Source organism: Tinamus guttatus, unplaced genomic scaffold, assembly GCF_059628265.1.
Source record: "Tinamus guttatus ecotype Peru unplaced genomic scaffold, ASM5962826v1 Tinamus_guttatus_pri_ptg000203l, whole genome shotgun sequence".
Classification (NCBI taxonomy): Eukaryota; Metazoa; Chordata; class Aves; order Tinamiformes; family Tinamidae; genus Tinamus; species Tinamus guttatus.
In genome coordinates, this window is record NW_028288737.1 from 3,790,294 (window position 1) to 3,812,299 (window position 22,006).

The 22,006-nt window shown below is 43.1% G+C and overlaps 1 protein-coding gene across 2 annotated transcripts in view; it reads left to right on the top strand.

The window, feature by feature from the left end:
- DLGAP1 (DLG associated protein 1) overlaps positions 1-20,083 on the top strand; it is a 368,869-nt gene extending 348,786 nt beyond the window's left edge. For both annotated transcript variants that reach the window (XM_088524110.1, XM_088524111.1), the window contains 4 exons: positions 5,432-5,850; positions 13,917-14,008; positions 16,297-16,449; positions 19,198-20,083. In XM_088524110.1, the coding sequence (XP_088380236.1) occupies positions 5,432-5,850; positions 13,917-14,008; positions 16,297-16,449; positions 19,198-19,407 (874 nt within the window). In that variant the 3' untranslated portion in view covers positions 19,408-20,083. The remainder of the gene's footprint in view (positions 1-5,431; positions 5,851-13,916; positions 14,009-16,296; positions 16,450-19,197) is intronic.
- The last annotated feature ends 1,923 nt before the right edge of the window (positions 20,084-22,006 follow it).

Here is a 22,006-nt window from a genome sequence, read left to right on the forward strand (position 1 = left end):
CACTTTTGATTTTTATCTTTGACAAATTAATGTAAAAAAAAATGTTATCATTCAGAAATATTGAATAAATATAAAATAAGAAGAATGACACAGCAAAGAGGATAAATACAGTAAATTAATCATTTTTCTATGCCAGTCTAAGCTACTAAGTGTTGCTAAAAATCATCAAAGCCATCTGCTTAATGCACAGAAAGCCTTCCATGCAAAATTTGTTTCTCTTCTCTCCTTAACTTAATGTCCTTTCCTGTCCTTTTCTCCCCCCTTCCCTCATCTCCTATGGCTGTCATCCTCACACTCAGGAGCCTTACCTCCTCATGTCCTTTTAGATATTCCCGCTTCTGTATTTGGACCAAGTAAGCAAAAGATTTTGCATCCGTGTCTTGATCTAAGTGACTCAAAACCAGAGCATCCTCAGAGCACAGCTCGCTCTCTTTCTGATCTCGACTCGGACCTTTCATTAGCCCTTCACTCTATCACCTGGGCTTCCTGCCAAGACAAATGAGCCCAAATTCTCCTGCTCCTCCTCTTGCACTGCTCAAGGGAAAAATGTGCCTAGCGCTACCTGACCATATTACAGCTGGACCCATCACTGCTACTCATCTTCTTCCCAGTTCTTTATGCCGCCTGGTCTCAATTCTCCTTTTCTACCTTTTCTACCTATTTCCTAAGCCCAACTCTGCATTTTCATGCATTTGTAGATTACCTGTGTCCAGTCTTTCTTGCAGAAAGAACTACTTTTATCAATTATTGTCAACAGTAACCTATTGATCCTGTTGCTATTACTCTCTTCTCTTTCACCTGATCTTCCACCTGGTACTAACAAACTTCCTCCGCTTTCCTCGCATGACCCACCCCTTCCAGGGGTTGAAAGTGTGTTTCTTATGGCTCTTATTGGGGCTATCACAGGGCACTTCCACTTCTCTATCATTTCTCTCTACCTGTGACTCCAGCTTAACCCCGAGAGACCACCTTCCATCCTCACTTACGGAACATAATTGAATTGTTGTAAGTCAACCCGTTCTACTGAACCAGAAAAGAACAAGCCATTTATTGTGCCAGGCCAATTAACGCACATCCTTACTGATTAAAGGGCAGATCTTTTAAGCCCTCAGTCCCATAGCTCTGTGATGGCTTTTGCTCTCCGTTGCACTGCGCCTTGTGTGCCCCAAGATCTCCTCCTATTGCATCCCCACCCCAAAGAGTGTCTTGCCCATTGCTCCCTATTCTAACTGTCAACTGCTAATTATAATCAGTTTGACATTAAGAGGATTTATGAATACTGAAATGATGGTAGTCTGTGAACTAAGAATACTGCTGTAGAAAATTAAGGCCACATGCTTATTTATGTGTGTATCTCTTACCCCTTCTTTGGTTTCTCTTGGGCCAATGAAGGTGCCCATAGCTCCTGTTGCGGAACTCCTTTGCCTAACATTTGTAGTTAAAGCCCTTTCATGCTGGACCTCTCCCAATGAGGAATGACACCTGTTTTGTTTTTCAGTTTTGGTGATAAACAAAGCAAGATCGTAGTCAGAAAAGACTATAAAGTGAAATGGTTTGAAGAAGTGGCAGACAAATATAAAAAAAAAAACCTCTTATCTCATTAAAAAATAAGTCCTTTTCCTTTTTCAGTTAGTTTTTTTGGGGTTTGGTGACTTTTTTCTGACAACACTCAGGTTTTAGAGTCTTACCTGCATATACCCACTGAGCTGGGCCTGAAATTAACTCATTTTTGTCTGCAGCATTTCTGCCTCTGTATATTTTGCACAGTGGAAGGCATTCCACCGAGAAACTCTAAAGGATTTTGGTAACATGAACCACAATAGAGGATTAGCGTTTCCCTGTTAAGACCCTTCAGCGATGAAAAAAAGATTTGTGTGAATGGGAGAGGGGGAAGGACAGAACAAAACCCATGAGGTTCTGTAGTTGGGTAGTATGGAGAGTCTATACTTCTGTTTGACGCAAGTCCTTGATGATGTATGGCTGAAGAGCCCTCCATTAGAAGACATGCATGTCAATGATGTATTTGCTAACTCTTTCTGCAGTTTGTTTTGTTCTGCTGACAGCTCTGCAATCTTGCTGGACAAACCCACAAGAAATATTAGAGGCAGTAGATAAAATCAGGCAGGCTGAATTTGATATAAGTGTTACTGAGACTTGCCATGCCTCGATTGGTTTGGAAACTATTTTCCTTTTTTTTTTCCTTTTTTTTTCTTTTTTCTTTTTTTTCTCTCTTCTTTCTCTCTCTTGTTCTTTTTTTTTTCTTTTTGTAAGAAAGATGTTCTCTGAATAGAAATGTAAACATTTTTTTTCCCAAAATCATTACATTAAGAAGCAGAGAGTTGAATGCTAACAAGTGACCCTGTTGTTGATGTTCAAAACATACCTCATCCTGCTGTTCTCCATACTGGTTTATCCAGTCTGAGGTTTCATGGCTTTCTGCACCTTAGGCCAGATATCTGCTGTACTTCTCTGAAGTTGTAATTATTACACCTTGTGCCTTCAAGGCACAACTGAATTCAAAAGAGCCAAGCCTGAAACAGAGGAAGAGGCAAGTCTCTGGTTTTACCTATTTACCATAATGATGTGACAATTCATGAAAACTTTGGGGTTTTTTAGGTAGATCTGTAAATGTTTTGTGTGTATAGAAATAGTGAAAACTCAGGCATTAGCTTCAGCAGCTCTCCAATGGTGTGGAGTTCTAACAGCAAACAAAAAAGACACGTGGGACACAAATGGTATTTTGTAAGATGAAACATACTGGAAGTGGGTGAGGAAGTTATGTCAGAGACTAAAATTACCATCTATTAGGCAGTTTATATGGGCATGCTGGAGGCAGGCAGATAGTGGGTACCTTCCTGCATTTCCATTTCATTCCACATATATTTCCTTAGGAGTATTTTTTTATTATCATTCTAAACTGATGCTATATTCTACTGCCAAATTGTTTTTCAGGCAGAAAAGTTACACCGTCCACTGCCAGGAATCTGTCAAATGAGCTGTAGGATACTATTATATAGATAAAACAAAGGAAAAAAAATAAATAAAAAGTAGGTCATTCATTTTATTTGCTGAGCATAGTCTGGTTTTGGTGGTACTAGCCCATACTGAAGCCAGCAAGAGTATGCTCTTCAAAGTTACAAAATGCACTGCCTGCAACTGTGCATCACCTTGGCAGGCAGACTTTGGGGAGTTCCCATTTGGGATTTGGGGTGCACTGAAAAGCCCAAGTGTTAACTGAAATACTATTGGCCATCTAAAGCAGACGCCTATTAGCAGATAGGACACACAGAGAGTGAAGGAAGATTAGGATGAGGAGCCAAAAGCATGGAGAAGAATCAGGCTGATGAAGGGATTTGCTTTGATCTGGCACCTTGGAAAGGGAGAAAGGGAATATGGGGTACTGATGACTTGCAAGCATGTGCCTGTGTGGGCACACGTTTGTTGGTTTGGTGGCCAAATTAAAGCAATCTTAAGAAAACTAGCACAGGCTGGTCCGAAAGATTTCCTTTGTGCCATCAGCCTAAAGCATAGATCTTTCTAACCAACAGTACCAGTCTAACAGCTTTTCACAGCCAGGGACTCCTAGCAGATACTTAGGAAACATATAAAGGAATAGGGTGTGTATGAAGTGATACTTTTCCCAGTAGACCTTCCCAGTTCAGCACAGGGATTTCCGAAGCCAGATATGACCTCAGTTCAGTAGCTCTTCCTAGACCTATTATCTCCTGTGAATGTGCTCAGGTTCTCTTTGAACCTATTTTTACCTTTGGTTTTCCTGGTATCCTGTGACAATTTAATTACACATTATGTGGAAAAATACTTCCTTTTGCTAGATTTAAACCTTTAAAGCTTGCAACTGGCTGCCTTCCTCCCCGCCAGTTCTTGTACTCTGGGAAATGGTGAAACATCACCTAGCTTGGGATTTCATGGGTCTCTCATAACCCTCCTCAGCCATCTGTTTTCTCAACCAAGAACAGCCTTTCTTTCTATGGAAACCATACCACATCTCCAATTATCCTCGTCCTCTCCTCTGAACTTTTTTTTTCTGCTGTATCAGTCCATAGCAAAATGCTTTGCTCTGCTTGTCAAAGGATAAATATTACTGAGCCGAAGAGTTCTGCTTGCTCCCTATTTTTCACTCTGCTGGTGCATATCGTACAAAGCCACAATGGCGTAACTGTGACTTTTACATCACTTAACAACCACCTGTTTCAAAAGAAACACAAGCAGCAGCTGTTACATTCAAATCTTTATATTCTAGACCATTATAAAAAATACATATATATACACACAGAGACTTGTTATTAAAGTTTTCCAGTTATTGGCTTGTCTGAAAAGGTACTGTAAGCTGTCTTCTGCAGAAGATCTGGTGTTTCTGTGTTTTCACTGGATAACCCTTCCCACCTCCTGTTTTGCTTTGCTCTCCTATTTTCAGAGCCCCACATCACAGCCATTAATCTTCCTGCCTCTTCCCCTCAGATGGCATTGACTGCAGAATTTGGGGTGCTGTTTGTTTAAAGAAAAACTACCGAAACCAAAACCCCAAAATATTCTCTTGCTTATGCTCATGCCTTTGCCCTCCTTGGCTTTTTTTTTTTTTTTTTTTTTTTTGGTATTCTCCCACTTTCTGTCTGCCTCTGCCAAGTAAAGTTTTGCTCTCTGCCCTCAGAGGCTCCAACATGTGCAATGGATGCTTGGTGAAAGGGGCATACCTACAGTGCAGCTAACTTGCCTGGAAAGGAGAAGAATGTTATGAGGCTGAGGCCTGAATGTGAAAAACAAGTCTCTCACACAACACTGGAAATGGCACTAAAGTTGTCAGGGAAGGCAGAGGTGTTTTCAGAAAACGTAAACCTTGGGTACATGAGTATGAAGAGCAATTCTGAAGAAGTAATATAAGACCTCTAGCTGGGTTAAAATAGTTATCATCTCCTTTAAAAATGCACTATATAATAGGATGTAGATAATGGATTCATTGGTAATAGTTTCTCATCAATATCTGTTGAGAGGGAAGCAAAGACTGTTTGTGGTTTTTAGATGTGACTTGTGTTTTGGGGTTTTAAATGTGAATTTTTAAAGCCAGAAGCTCAATCATTTCTCAAAAGCAGACCCTTTAACTTTTCTTTGATGCTAAGCTACAGTTAGCTGTTTCTTGGGTTAGCTTCCAATTTTATAAACCACACAACCATCAGGACACTTGCTTCAATAAAAGAGCGGAGTTGCATTAAAAACTAAGTGAGGTGTTTATTTGATGGCTTCTAATGAGAAAAGAACGTAAAGCCAATCATTTCAAGAAAGAGCACAGTGTAGCACGAAGAGCAGTAATTGCCAGTCTTAAGCCACAGAACAGATCCACTCGTATTGCGTTACTAACTTATCCCAGGTCACCTAGTGAAGCCTCTCTAAAGATTTTATGTCTGTGTTCTCCAAGCTTTCGCAGGTTTACACGCTCTAATAGTGTCACAACAGCTGTGCAAGCAGACCTGGATTTCCATGAGAACTTTGAAATAATTGACCCACAAGAGGACAATACATGCTCTGGACAAATATCAAGACAATATTCCCGAGATGCAAGCACTTCCACTGTTAGCATACAAGGGTCAGGAAACCATTACCATGCATGTGCAGTGGATGATGACTTTGATACAGATTTTGATCCATCCATCTTACCTCCTCCGGACCCCTGGATTGACTCTATCACTGAAGACCCTCTGGAAGCTGTTCAAAGGTCAGTGTGTCCACGGGATGGGCACTGGTTTCTGAAGCTTCTTCAGGCAGAGAGAGATCGTATGGAGGGCTGGTGCCAACAGATGGAGAGAGAAGAGCGGGAAAACAACTTGCCTGAGGACAGTAAGTAATCCACTACCTTAATATTGCAATTAGGAAAAAAATATTTAATATAGGTCAAGTTGACTCATGTGAATTCTGTAGCATGCACTTCTTAATTAAGCTAATAATCAAACAATAGTCATGATTCTCAGAAGGACTGTATGTATGTATATAATACTCCTTACTAAATCGTATGGGAAATGCAAGTGCTCACCACTTCTGAAAGTTAAGAAGTATTAGCTTTCTGGAAATCAGCTCGGTGTACAATGGTGTAGTTCAATGAACGATTAGGAGATCAAGCTGAGAGCTCTTCTAATTGTAATGTTTCTTAACTCTTCTGTTTGAAATTACTTCTCATAACCCGAGAAGGTAATTTAACAGATGTTAGTGATTTAGCTGGCTTTTGGGGATGGTTATGGGCGTCAGATTCTTCAGATACTTCTCCCAACTGAAACAACTCTTGCTTTTGCTTCCAAATTAATTCTCTCTTTTTTCCCTCTCCAATCTCCCCTCTGCTCCCTTGCAGTTGTCATTCCTCTTGATCCTCTTTGAAAAACAAGCTCTCTATTCTGTCATACATATACATCCATCTACCCTCTGTTGTCATTTCTGCGAGAAGTATTACCCCACCTGTAAAGGAGTGGGAATAACACTTTCCTGTCTAGTAAATGCTATAAGAAGGGTTGGGTAGTTCACATTTTGTTTATCCACACTAGCTATTGAAAAAGAGTTTCACATGTAGCTCCCAGTCCAGCACTGGCTTTGTCTGTCTATACAGAACAGTTGCACTGTATTAGCTGTCAACTTTTAGACATAGGAAAACCTGTGAGCTTAGGAGTGTGCTCCTTGTCAATGAAGCTTTTCAGACTGTAGCACCACGCCTCTAGAAAATGCTAATGAGCATATACATACCGAGAGCTCAATATTTTATAGTTCGGGCACAGCTAAGTGTATTTTGTTGGTTATGGCAAATAAGCACTTTTCCAACCACTTACTTTCCTTAACCTCCTCCCAAAGCATTACCAAGGCAGCTACTTCAGCTCCAGGATTGCTTTTACCAAATTTCTAATTCTTCTCAAAAAATGAGGTGCTGGCCCCTTTTCAAATAGGAAGAAAAAGGAACTAAGACTGACAAAAATATTTTTTCTCTAGTTCTGAAAAATGGCTAAACTATTTCTGCTGAAACTTTGCATTTAATGCAGTGTAAGAATTAGCCATAGATAAGTTTGATCTAAATAGTTAGACAGATTCCCCAAATTTTAGCGTATTTGAATCTGATTTTAGTGTACACCATTAATGTGTTTAAAAATCCCTTTGGACCTGGCTCAGAATAGAAAAGTACTTCTGTTGGTTTGCAAGTAATAAACTTATACACTTATAATAAAAATAAAAAAGTATTGAAAAAGGTATGTGAGCACATACGAAAGTGAAAATATCAAATGTGTGTGTCCAAGTTACCAAACCTATTTGCCTTCCCTTTGATGTAGTGACAAATGCTAATGGAAAACCCTATGGATGTTGTATTTGTCCCTCAGAGAAGTTACCCCCTTAGGAGAAGAACATGAAGTGAATTTTGCAAGCGGGTACACAGAGCGGGTACAGAGAAGTATCTGTGTACAGAATCTTCTTACAGTGCTTTGGTGCCTTTGCTATATGATAGTTTAAAGGGGTCTTTCTTTTAGCAATCAATGGGAAGAGCAATTATGGGGGAGAGAAATGAGCAGTGAAGCTGGCGGTTTCCAATGCCTCCTTATGCAGCTGACGGCACGTGTCCTGCTCTCTGTTACTGACTGGCACCTCCTGTTCCTGGTGGGAACGGGAGGGAGGAAAGGGGCAGCCAGTGCTACGCAGTCTGCGGCGCGGTGGTGATTTCGGCACAGTGTCAGCGGGTGCTGTGGCACGTGCCAGCCGCTTGCCACCTTCTGTGGGAGAAGTTCAAGCTGATGTCAAGGCACTGCCTGTGACTGGGGCCCCTTCCAAAGCCCGAGGCAAACTACGCCTTTTTTGTACCCCTGTGAGCTTGGAAGAGAACAGGAGCGAAGAGGCGGCTTGCGAAACGCATGCGGAGCAGGGACCGCGGCCTGCGCTTGGGCCGGGCGCCCGCAGCGCGCGCTGGGCCGGGTCGCACGGTGCCGGGCACCGTCACAGGCGAGCGCGCGGCCTCCGCGGTGCCGCGGCAGCTGCCGCAGGGCCCACTCCCGGCGCTCCAAGTAAACCGATAGGAGCTCTGCGCGCACAATGCGGCCCTTGTGCGGAGCAGCTGGCTCGGGAGGCGGCTCGCTGCCGTTTGACAGTAGCTGGTATGTTACAGAGATACGTTCGGTGTTATCTAACCGGGAATGAATCTGCCAGATGGGGCTGCATGCTCAGAGCTGGGAATGGAGTCTGCTGCTGTGTATGAAAACAAGCTGCGCTTCAGTGGCCGCATGGTGAAATGCCAAAATAGAGAGAAATATGGCTCCCCTTCCGCCATGAATTATTTATTGGAGAACATATTTGAGTTTTCTCTGAAATCGTTTTCTGATAAAACCACATTGTGCATGGCAGGCACATGAAAAGCACTCACACTTTAGGTCACGATACCTGATACGATTTCCATGTATTTGACTGCTGGGGTGACACTGGCTACAAACTCTGGGGCTCTGATGCAAGAAAGATGTTAAGGGTCTGAGGCTAAAAGTGTTGTAAGAAATGGTTGAAGCTTTGGATCAGGCCTCAAGCGAAAACAAATGTTCACCTCTTTTCATTTTTGTTATTTTGCTTTTTCCCCTCTGCTCTTTCTTCCTACCCCTCCCCTGAAAAAAATTGTGCAGCAGATCCTCATTGCTGACTGTGGTGAATTTTGGCCCAGAAGCTTGAGTAATGAGATATATGAAGAATTTGCAGCAACAGGTCTTCTCGCCTGCCCACTGTTGTTAGCAAACAGCACGAGAGCTATTTTCTTACAGCAGTGGTGGGCACGGGAGCAGAAATATCGCCATGGCCTTGGTCTGATTCCTGTAGGTTTTTGTTTTTATATCTAATTCCTGGGCGGCATTAACCTTCTGGAAGAACTGGAAAGCTTCATTCTGTTCACCTTGAGAAATATTTCCCTTCCATGCAAGCACTTCCATAATGTGACTTCAGTGTTGAGATAACCATCAAAAGCAAACAGTGGGCCTGGTTCACCCCAAGTCAGGTGTAATGCGGGTTTAGTGGCAGGGCAAGTCAGGTCAATAATGTAAAAATTCAGATGGAAAGCCAAGGCTCTGACAAGGCATGTCAATACAAGGGGATCGCACCCTTTAGGCTAGTTTGCATACAAAGGTTGACCTTTACTCTTATTTAAGACTAAAGTTGCTGCAAATTCAGCCTGCTTCCAGCTGTTTTGTTGATTCTTTGAAGGAAATCTTAAAGAGTGACGTCTAGAAATAAGAAAATTAGGGCAACTATTCTTTTTCTGATACTTGTGCATGACAAAAGAAAATGAGATCAAAGGATTCAGTCTTGGGCACCAGCAAGTTCGTTTGTTGGGCTTCCCCAAGGTGAAAGTGGAATTGTCGTAGCCCCTGTCCTTCTGCAAGGTGCAAGGCTCCTTGCCAAGTGCTGACACAGCCTGACAGGGGACTGCCACCCCCCTGAGGCTTGCCCAGGATCTGCTGGATTGCCCCTGGCTCCATGCCTTTGGCATTATGCCCAAGCCGTCTTTCCTTGCTCCAATTTTCCTTGCTCCTCAGAAGGGAGTTCTCCGTCCCGATTCTCCAAGAAAAGCTGGCTCTGTGTTGGACTCTTTGCCAATATCCATAGTCTAGCAAAGAAAAGTCCACAAGCAAAATGTCCAGAAAAATACAGCTTGGGGGGGCAGGGGGGTGAACTGTGCTAATAAAAGCAGAGTAAGTCAGAGACCACATAGAAACCGATTTACTCCTGGTGAATAACATGTACTCATGCAGACAGCCCTATTAATTTCAGTGAGATCACTCCTATAAGCAAATATGACTCAAAGCAAGGACTGTGGAAATCTGCCTGCTCCATAGCTTGCCCAGTTGTCTGTTTTCTCCTTAATAGCTAATCTTAAGACCTGAGCAGTAGCTTTAACTTTGAATTTCCTGGCTTTTGTCATGCTTGACATTATTTAAATGTAACTCCAGTCAACATGAATAGGCTAAAATGCTGGTCCATCCTGGCTTGGAAATGGATTGTGACAGCTCTATGGCAGGATTGCTTCATATGCACAGTGCATAGCTAACATCTGCAACACAAATGTCAGGCAGTGGCCCTGCAATTTCTGCTATTGTTCCTGCCACTTGTTCCTGATGCCTGAGCAAGTCCCCCATCTTCTGTTCCCTAGCTCCGTTTGGCCTGCCAAGGGTGTCTTCACATTAAGGGTATTTGATAGTCACAGCCCTGAAGTGTTTCCTTTGTGATTTGTTAGACCCTGGGGCCTGTCAAAGTTAAAATACAAAGAGATCTGTTGGTGTTTTAAGGGCAAATGATATGATCCTGCCTCAAAACTTTCATGTTATTCCTCAAAACTCCCTGTATGTGACCACTTTCCATGTCAAGTTTTGTCTTTTTCATGTATTTTTTAGGGTTGTTACACATGGCCGGCCTTCCAACACACAACAGATGACGGTGTCACTAATTCTTTGCTTGTCTTTGAAATTCTTAAATTCTTTTGTTTTTCCATTTCTCTTCCCATGAAACACACACAGGGCAGGGAGGTATGGATGCCTATATCTAAAGAATCCCAGAGTAAGTCCTGTGCAATAGTTAGAACTAAGAGGAGCGATAACTTGTTATTTGAACAGTCCATAGTTTAAATTTGTGTTTAAGAATATTTAAAGAGGAAAATAGTTCAGAGTTTTAATGCAGGGGAATTCACTGACATGCCTACCCCAGAATAGCTGAACTGTATCAAAATGTGTATAACATTGTAGTTCTTCCAGAACAGGCATAACTGTCTATTTATTAAAAGTAGTCATAGGAGAGAACTGGATTCGTATGAAAGAGAAGTCAAAGAAAAACAAAAAGAAAAGGAAAAAAAAAAAGGAAAAGCTGTAAAAACAAAACACCTCACTGCACACACTTCTCTGCCTGGGGAAGAGGGTGACAGCAAAGCACATGATGGATGTCAGTAACATTGCTTAATGCATTACTGGAAGGCATTCAGATCTGACAGTGCTGAGCGTGCTGTATAATCCATCGCAGAGTAGAAAGAAGGCATGAATAACTTTGTATAGGTGTTTAAATTTGTTATGACCACATCTTGATGAGGTGATATTTTTTGTTGTTTGGCTTCACATATTTTGTTTGCATCCTGTTAGCTGAAAGCATCAATTTGAATGCTTAGATTTTTTGTCCTGCACTCATCTCACTTGCCGTTCGAGGTTTCTTCAATTCTTTTCTGTTGCACTTTGAATTCTATCTTTGCAGTTCCATTTATTTTCTTGATACTTGCCTGCAGCCTCTCAGGATCTTCTCCCAAGAGATACTGGTTTTACTTTTTATTATTTTACTACACATGGACTTTTTTCTTTGCTGCTGGAGGTTTTGACCAAGTAAGTGAAGTGGGCAGTCCGCCTGGAGACACTAAAAGCAACGTGCCTTTGGAAGCAGGACTTGGGCTATTGATAAGGCTTTGTGCCTTCTGGAGAGATTCCTTTCAGACTTCCACGTGCTTTGTCTTTTTTCCTTTTTTTCCCTTATCCCCCTAACTCCCGTGACGGAGCTGGTTGCTGACTGGCTGTGCGCTGACAGACTGCCTGCTTTTGGGGGGCGAGGAATCAGTGACACTTGGCTAGATCCAGCCGGGGCTGGGGCGACAAAAGGGGCCGGCATCAGCATGCAGCCCGCGGTCAGCTGGGACGAGGGCTTCTGGGCAGGCGGCCAGTGCGAGGCAGCCAAGGACAAGGGCTTCCTTCTCCCTCTGCCCAGGGCTCCGAATATGAAGCTTTTCCTCCCTCGACTAAAGGGGCGCGTTCCCACCCGTCGCCAACAAGGTGTACTTAAATTTGCTCACGACGGGGAATGTGATTTCCACCCGGGCGGGTTTCCAGGACGAGTCTGCCTGTTTTCGGTTGAGGGTTTTTTTGCCTTTTTTTTTTTTTTTTTTTTAATCTTTTAGCCTGAGAAGTCGGGAGACCGATTTTCTCTCCCCTTCGCAAGTCTTGGGAAGCGTCAGAATGGCCCCGCTCCAGATGAGGCAGCTGTTCCCAAATACGCGCAGTGGGAAGAGTTTTCCCAACAATGGGAACCACATGAAAGCTGGCGGAGTGGCTCCTCCCACTATTGAGGAGCCCTTTCAGTTGAGCGGTTTGCATATTGGGTTGCATAAATGACTAGACACACCAAGGGGTCCATTTTCAGCACTGTGCGCATAGGATTAGACACGCAAGCCTTGCTAACAATAATGAGAGTTGTGTGCAAAACTCCCTGCGCAATATGCTGAAAATATTCTGCTCAGTGAATCTTCCAGCTCACGGCTATTTCCTGGCAGTGCTGAGCCGAATTCTGGGAACAAAATGAAAGTCTGGGCTCTGTGTGTGTTCACAGAGCTCTTTCCTATAGTTTCTGAAAGAATTTGAAGACTCTCTCTTCCCCTCCTTTTTTTTCCCCCCCTTTTTACGTCTGAGGTCTAAATATGCTGCACATCCCACTTTTCCTACACCAGTATTTGCTTTTAAAGAGTGGAACATAGATTGCATACTTCTGTGTGTCTGGTTTCAGTGTGTAATGGTTGTGCCAGCTCACTTAGCGTGTGAATATGCAAGCAAGCACCTTGGAAAAGCTTTCCTTTTAGCAAACCTTGCATGCTAGTGTTCTGGTAGCAAGCTGAAAATATGGGCTGTCCTTAGTCACAGGACTGCGAGATCCTGAAAATATTGAGGGAAGGGCTCTTTCAAGGTCATCCTTAGCCTATTTTTCTTTTTCATTTATAAGTCAAAATGCTTAGCAGTATTTTCCTGGTGGAACTTGTATTAAGCTTTATACAAGAAGCAACCTGGTCCAGTGGATGGTCCAAGGACATGAGCATCTCCACACGAGCATCTCTTCTAGGTGCTGCCAGCAATTCACTGGTTCACCTTGAGTGAGACACTCGGTATCTTTGTCTCCCGTGCCTCTCTGTCACCTCTCACACATATACAGACTGTAAATTCATCAGGGAGGAAGAGCTTTAATGAGACCTGGAACAACGAGTAACGCAAATATCTATTAGAATAAATTAGAGTGAAAACTGTGACACAGTGGTTGATGTTCATGTTTCTCATGGAAACATATATGGTATGGGCTAAGTTGTCTAGTTTGCTTCGGTTCTTCATGGCACTCAGTCCAAAGAGACAGTAACAACCAGTCACCAGAAAGTGCAGGAGTTGGAATGGGACCAGTTGGCATCTCCCTGCAGGTAGCCAGGAGAGAGGCCAGGGCGTTTTCGCTGTCTGAAGTACGCATAGGTATCTACATTCAAATGCAGAAGTTGCTTCACATTGTGCTGATGACAAAAACTCAGAGGGTAACAGAGAGATTCATCCGTGGGCATTGAAATCACCAGCCCCTCTCCGGGGTTCAGATCAAGCAGTGCGCAGCTAAACCCTCGAGCAAGGCACCGCATCTCTAAGTGCAAGGGCAGCAGCGCTGGCAAAGGCAGCATTTCCCAACAGCAAAGTCACGGGTTTTGGAAGCTGTGTATTACCACGCAGACAGACGGGTTGCAAAGCCTTAGCCTGTGTCACAGCTCTGATCAGAGTTAAAATTTCTTGTGAGCTCTCCATCCAGGTTGCAAAAGCCTTAGATTAATCCTGTCTGTACTGTCATGAGAGTGTTCCTTGCTAGTTAGGGCTTGCTTTGCTGGGGGAATGAGAAGGAGCTATAACAACAAAATCTTGTTATTGCCAATGCTGGCTGCCCCGAGAGCACTCGCAGCCTACCTCTCCCCAGGGCACATCTGGCCTCAGATTGATCAGCTGCTCTATAATTCATGAGTCAGAGATACTATTCCTGCTGAAAGCCAGGGCTGGCTACTGCACAGCTTTCCCTTCTTAGTTTATAAGCTTTTAGCTGCCTGTAGCAAAGAAAGCACCGTGACTTAACGTTTCTTTTTCTTTCAGTCCTAGGGAAAATTCGAACTGCAGTGGGCAGTGCCCAGCTCCTCATGGCCCAGAAATTTTACCAGTTCAGAGAACTTTGCGAAGAAAACCTGGTATGTAACATTTTCTGTTACACACTGTTGCGTACCTTTTACTAACTAAGCAACCATGCCATGAATAATCATACTTAAATGAGATTAAGCTTTTCTGATTAACAAGGTTAGCAGCTTTGTCTGAGAAAAAGACTTGATATGAATTTGGGAGTAATTCACTTAAACGTGGTGAAATCAGTGTGAGTGTCCAAAAAGCATGAGACCCTTAAAATAAGGAAAGGAGAAAATCTTCGGGTGAAATTTTGCTACTGACTTCAGAGGAGCAGGGATTTGGCCTTGGCCTCTCAGTTCAGTTCACACAGACATGAAGATGTCTGGGTGCCTTCTTGAGGTCTTCGTGGGGTACTAAATATCTCGTGAGGGGGGCTTTCCCATTTTATCCCCGGGATGTCTATACATAGCGAGACAGAAATGCCAGGAGATAAACACTTAGCTTGTCTCATATCACATGCCCCCAAAGCAGAACAGTGCAAGATAAAAAAGTAATTTTTCAGAGCTGAAAAATGGCAAAGTGGCAAAAAGTCACCGTGTTCTGATCAGTATGATTGCATGTGATTGATATATTTGGTTATTATTATTTGTTATTATTATACTGTAAGTAGTAATAGAATCAGAATGATATTCCTCATGATAAATAAAAGTACATTTTATACCATGCATGTAAGAAAGTGTTATCTAAAATGCCAGCACGTTCAAAACTTTCAAGCAAAGCTTTTAATTAACAACCCATCTATCCAATAGATACAATACACTCAATTCTCATTGTGGGCAAAAACCCCACAAAGCCCTGAAAGCAGAGAGCGTTCGGCTCCATCACCACGAACTAGGGCAGGGAGGGCCAACCCTGTGGTTAATAGCACTCATACAGTGCTATTAACTTGGCTCTTAGCAAGACCAAGGAGGCTGTCCCTGGATTACTGTGGCGTTCACACTGATTTAGAAGTTCAGTCTTAGAAAGCGACTTTTTCAGTTATACCAAGCTGATGCAATGGGACATTTGCATGACATCAGCTTTCAGCATTTGATCCAGTTCTCAGTGAAAGCTTTAATAATCCCTGCACTCTGTTGAGTGGAAGGGCTGGGACAAAACTGTGACTGCGAAAGCCCAACGCTGTAATGAGTTGGACGCCTCCTTCTTGGAAAGTGGAATGACTGTTTCCTACTCCAGTGAATGCATTTCTGAAAATCAACCTAAAATCCATACTGAAAACCAAAATCAAAATCTACCTGAATGGGCAGATGCAGCAGAAATCAGCTCTGGCTGAATAAACCCAACCTGTTCTTAATACGAAAATGGAGAAAGCCTTCTGCTTGCATATGTTTTGTAAATAAAAGCCTATAACTGGGCAACCTGCTAGCCTCAAGGACTAGAGATCTAGGGATCTCAGATCTACTCTCCCTCTTCTTGTGAATTTTGAAAATACATACTTCAGTGCTTTCCAGAGGTGCTGCTCTGGTGGTATCGTTATCTTATCAAAATCACCCGTCAGTGTGACTATGGAAAGCACAAATAGGAATTTCTGAAAGCAAAGAACCAGCTCTTCTGAGGTTTATTATTTCTAGTGAGCGAAGAAACTTCCAAACAGTATTAAACTGAGTCATATAAAGCAACTTGCAGGGGGTTCAAGATAATTTATTTATTCTTTACCAATAACGATGTATCAGTGTAGTGCTATGAGGTGCAAGCAGTCCTGAAACCCATGCCCCAGCACAGCTGTCTGCCCAAGACATGCCTATCAGAGCAGGGTTGCTGCTGCTGCACGTGCTCGGCAGAGCTTCTCGCTCTGCAGAGGTTGTCCTTGCCAACAAATGGGAGGAACCTGGCCTGAGGTGTGTGACAGGCACTTTCACTTGAACCGCTGCAGGAGCCCTGAGAGTTTCAGTGTGCGAAAAAAAGATTCATGCATCAATATGTCACTGTTTGCAGCAAATGCACATTTGCACGGCTTGCAGTCTTCCTCCGAGCGTAAATGTAGCAGGGAATCCTGCCTCATTAAAGCAAGGAGGAGGCCGGCAACGCATTGCCTCGTGCTCAGGAGCTCACCCCTGGATCCCCTGGCTGGGCCAGGGAATGGGCTTTGGCTCCTGGCAAAAACGCAGCGAGTAAGGAGTGCTCCTGGCCTTCGCTTCCCTGAATTTCCCCTCTGCGTCTCGCCGATCCTTTGGATCTGCTGAAACTGCTTTGCTAGCAAGATTCTTAACTGTTTGCACAAATGCTTTGCATTAAGAGGTACTAAAGCCAAACTTTTTATTATTATTATTTGTTTGTTTTTCCTTCTGTTGTACAGAATCCTAATGCACATCCACGGCCGACCTCCCAGGACTTAGCAGGGTTTTGGGATATGCTGCAGTTGTCCATAGAAAATATTAGTATGAAATTTGATGAACTTCATCAGTTAAAGGCCAATAATTGGAAACAGATGGATCCTCATGACAAGAAGGTAGAACATTGTAGATTTTGTATGCTTCATTTAAAACCCTGCACAAATACTGGACAAATTAAATAGGCCTCTGTGTTAACAGCGCTGACGTTAAAAATGTGAAATGAAGCTCATATCAAATTAATTTCATTGTAATGACAATGTTTACATAATAATCATCTGGGATATTATCTGTAATATGTTTCAGGCATATTTTTAAACCAAATCTGTCTTTGTGAATCGGATACTGGGAATGTGGTTCTTTGTTAAGCTTTACATTTAATTATATTAGATGATCAATCATTGGAAGGAACTGCCTTATATATTGGTTCTTAAAATTAAATAAATCACATTTACGGTTCATATTATTGCATATAGCAAGAGTTCTAGGTTGTGTTACTGAAAAAAAAAATAGGGAAGTACTGGAATCATCGCTGACTTTGGTAACCAGATTATCAATGGAGCGATATCAAAAATATGCCTTCCAAAATGTTACATGAGACAATTTCGACATCTTTTCCTGTTTGTTTGTTAGTTTTTTGTTTGTTTGTTTTTTGTGGTTTTTTTTTTTAGTGGGTGATTTCATTAGCAGGTTTATTTCGCTGGTAGCGCTGTTTACCCAAGGTAGCAGAAGAATCATCTGATCTTTTTTTTTTTTTTCTTTGAATGTAGTCTTCTCCTGTCACCATTAGAAACTCCTGCATCTCAAATGTGAGCCACTTTTCACTTTCCATTCTCATCAGGCACCATTGCCTTATTTTCCTCCTCACTGTCCACATCAAACAGCAGTTGCGTGAGCCAAGGTACCCAAGCGTTTCAGAAAGGATTTAGAAGACAGACCCATTCCTAGAGGAACCAAAGGGCTCACACCCTGCCGTGCTCCTAGAAGCATTTGTTTTGATGGCTGCATTTCCATTAGCCTCCTTGTGATGCGTCTGATACCAATGAATATAGGAAACGGGTAGGGATGCCAGGAGGTGGGGAAGTGGGATTTACTGACGCTGTGGCACAGACAGGAGTCTGGGCTGCCCATGCTTCTGGTCAGCTGGGGTTCAGCTGATGACCAAAGTGTTTTCCCTTGGACAATAATAATATCAACCGCCCTTAATCTTGCAGCAGGAAGTCTGCAATGCGGGTAGCACTCTTTCTCCTCTGATCAAGGCTAAACATTCATTCCCAAATTAGGAATGCCGTGTTCACACCTTTTGTGCCCACCTAGTGTTTGATAGGGGAGTGAATGGAAATGTGTTTACCTAGCACAAGAGACTGCAGGCAAGTCTTTTCTTCTCTCTCTCTTTTTTTTTCTTCTCTTTTCCAGTATCTGTCAAAAAAGGAAGTTGAAAACTTCAAACATGCATGCACAGAAATGCTGATATATGATCTTTCATTAGTTTATAAAGTAAAATGGGCAGGCCAAGTGTTTTTAATACTAGCACCAAGAAATAAGTGTTTTCCTAAAAAACATGTGCCTTTTATTTGCTTCTGAAAACATTTCAAAGAGCTTCCAACAAGAAGAGTATAATGGGTTAAAGAAAGCTAAATAGTACTGAAGAAAGGGTCATATATGACCTACAGTAGGTAGGTAAAGGCTATTCATTTAAAAAAAATACACTTTGTTCCTCATTCAATGAATGTTTGTCTATGATTTCAAATGGAACAGATCATCTCCTTTCTTAAAAGCAAAAAGAAAAGAAAAACTTTCTGTAGAACTGATATTTGCAATTGCCTTTGGCTTTTCCCATTGAGTCCCTTTCTGAACAGCATAGATTAATCCTTGGATGAAGAGAAAAAGCAAAGTATGAATAAGTGTAACTAAGCACCTTTATATTTTGAGCAATGGAAGCTGTTGTGACCAGCATGAGAGCAAACGAGAGGGTAGAATGGGACCTTTGTAGTGCGATAAAATCCCTTCGCCCAGAAACCGTGTTCACAGTTGGAAGGGGATGTAACTTAAAAGACAATCTAATTAACTTGACAAAGTCTTTGTGGCTGCCTGAAATTCAGATCTGAATACACTTTTCAGGAGGGATCCTTCTCTGATTTTTTTTTTTTTTAATGTGCATACACCAGGATATATCCTTGTTGATCATGTAACTGGAGCTGCCAGTGTGATGACGAATGCATGTTCTCTTGAGTGGTTTCTTAAATTTTTCCTACCGGAATTACAATTTATAGCTGGCTGTAGCTTGCCAAGTCTGCTGGCCACAAGACTAGAGTTTATGAGCTTACGCAGCGAGACGCCAAAGCATGCAACCCTTGAGCAGTTGCTGAGTCTGGCCACTGCAAAAATACATAAATATATGTATTTTTTCTCCTCCTGATGCAGCAGCACCAGGCAGCTAGTCCACATCTGCATTTGGGAATGTGCAAACCATGCTATCTCAGTGTCGTGAGACCATCTAGTGTTATGTATGTGTTGTTTTTCCAGGGACGAGGCGATCAGTGTGTGTATTTCAGTCCCGTCACGGCAGGTCTCTGCTGCACGAGATCCACGTGTGCGCGAGGCTCACGGGGCGCCTGGGAGCCGGGCGCTGGTGGCTGGTGCCAGCTTGTGTCCAAGATGCTCTCCTTCCTAGCCCTTTCCTTTAACCTTACGTTATTTTTTATGAACCCTTGAATGCAAAAGCCAGTTCCCTGAAGACAAAAAAGGGCAGATAGGAGCTAACAAACCGTAGGTAAAAATGTGTGTTCTAACTACTGACATATCCTAGTTTTTCCCACCTTTCCCTGAGAAGCTGTATAATGTCATTAACCTTCTGCTTTGATCAGGAGAGAAGGGTCCCTCCTCCAGTGCCAAAGAAGCCATCGAAAGGTCAGGTGCCACTCATACGAGAACGCTCTCTGGAAAGCTCACAGCGTCAAGAGGCCCGGAAACGGCTGATGGCCGCCAAACGCGCTGCATCCGTCCGGCAGAACTCGGCTACCGAGAGCGCCGAAAGCATTGAGATATACATCCCCGAAGCCCAGACCAGGCTATGAAGGGATCCACCCAGGAGGACTCTCACTGGCAAGACAAGTCTCCTGTATAATCTGCCCCTCTAGGTTCCTGCTCAAGGTCACCACCGAGTATTTGTACCCCCTGCCTCTCTCGCGCGCCCTCTCCCTCTCTGCCCCTCTTCCCGCTCCCGATGACCCCATAAATTCCACTTCCGTGGTGTAGTTGTCAACCCTCCAAGAGATGTCCTCTACTAACCCCTTGCTTCCTAAAGATTTGCCCATGCCATCATGATGCTTTGTCACATGTACTGATGCTGCCACTTTGCCTCATGTAAAAGAGTACAATCCTTTTTCTGTTTGAAACAAATAAACACGTCTCTCTGACTTACATACACACACACACACACACACACACACACTTGTACAGTAGATGCTCCATTTAACTTATTCATGGTCTTTAGTTGATCTAAAGCTAGTCTGTTACCTAGTGTACAGCAATATCAAACTGTAGGGGATTTTGGAAATTTCAGTCATGCAGGGTGATCCTTTTGGACTCTGCCGTCTTCCTCATAAAAGTTGAAAGGAGCTATGACTCGGATTCCCTTCTTTTTATTACTTTTTTTTTGTTTATTTGTTTTTTAAGCAGATGGCGCACTTTATTCTAGACCTCTGAATCACACCTTCTCACCTGAATTTAAGGAGTCACAAAGGGAGGGTTTGGGGTGGGAGCTGGGGGGGCGGGAGGGTAAAAACACAGACCTATGTGGTGGAAACGAGGAAATATATCCCGCAGGTGAGATGGTGAGGGATGGAAAAGATCCAGTGGAGAGATACCTGCACACTCACAGCTGCACAAACTGCCTCATTTTTATTTCATCAATCACTACTTAAGCATTTCAATCAGCAGAAGATTGTAAATTCGATCTTCCAGGGAAATAATCTATTTTGAAAGGCAATAAAAGAGCAAAAAGAAAGGAGATAAGAAGCAATGACAGTTGAAGATAATGTAAAAGAAGGATTTTCTTGTCCAAGTATTAAGAATTTTTAAAATTGTACTGTATTGTCAATTCCTCTTGTATTGTATTGTATGGATTATATTGGTTAAAAAAGAAAAAAAGAAAAAACGCTTGGTTTCGTTGATGTCTTAATCTTGGCGGGACTATCCCATGTCACGGCACACACCGCCACACACCGACACCTGTAACCAAAATGCTGCCGCTGGGGCCTGCGCCGCGGTGGCAGGCGAGCCTCGCTTTGCCCTCCACACAGCCGGCCAGAGCGCCTGCCACCAAACAGTTCCCACTGCAGCCTCCTCCTGACAATCCAAATGCCCATCTGAAGAGTGACCGAGTGTTTTTCACCAATTAACGGGCTCAATACAAACTTAGCTTTTTTTTCCCATTGCAAGCCTTCCTATCCACCCTGGCTTCTGCCATAGCTTTGCAGCCATCAGAAACACACATCTCAAGCAGCTCGTTAATCCGGGGGGTAAATCACATCTGACGGGGCTGGAGAGGCTGGTGAGAGGTCACCCCCGAGGGGGCCGTGGCCATCACGTGCCAGCGCAAGGAAAGCTGCCGCCGGCACGCTCCGAAACCCGACCGCGCGCGGGCACGGATGTGCGCGGAGCTGCTGGGCACCACAGCGGAGCGCGCCGGGAGGAGAGGTGCCCCGCTGGGCGCGGGGACACGTGTGTGACGCCGGCCTGGGGCTTCCTCTAGATGCCCTTAGCTGCTAGGTGGGTGCAAAGGCGCCAGCGGTGACGCGCGCACGGGGCCGCACCTCGCAGTCGTAAAGCATTTGATGCTGCCATTGGAAGGCCACACTCTTGCTAGAACCGTTCATCAAGATCACACCAGACAGCTTCTTTTCCTACAACATCACGGCCAGGTGCTAATTTAATTTTTATTCGAGAAAACGGGAGAGGTAATAGGTTCTGGCACCAAGTATTTTCATGGGAGCATACTAAAACCACTAGAGAATTTGCTACCTCTCAAAGCCATTGATATCTGAGCTATGTCTTTATAAACAGGGCACAAATATTTACTGCTGTGGTTTACAAGATAAGGGCTAATAATTTAATATATAAAAGACTTTTAACTAGAGTAACCAGAAATCCAGTGTAACCCTCGAGTGCTTTTGTGTTACAGGAGCTTTGAAAGGTTTGACCCGTGAAGCATTTGAATACCGGTGTGTTTGCTAGTTTTCAAAAACTTCATTTAACTTTTAGCAGCAATGAAAGATTGCAGTGTTTGCAGTGTGTAATAGTGCCAACTGCCACTTTTGAGCATTTTGTCATGTTAAGTATTAACTATATGGAACTCATATGTACTGAACCATGCAAAGCAACATCCAGGTGAGAATCGCCATTCAAAACTCTTCCAGATTGGTTTTGTGAACATTTTATGAAAGATGAGTTAAGATTGTGGTTGACAAGTGGCTACAGCAATTTATATCTAGCAAGCTCAAAAAAAAAAAAGAGAAAAAACACAGAATATTTTGTCTTGTATGTTATGAATTACTGTATTTGTATATCATAAAATATTTTTCATACGTATTTTAAATGAATCTATTCTTAGCTGAATGCCTGTTAGTTCATTTGGCTCTGGAGAGAGTACTATGATGTCTGCTTAGCTTTTTA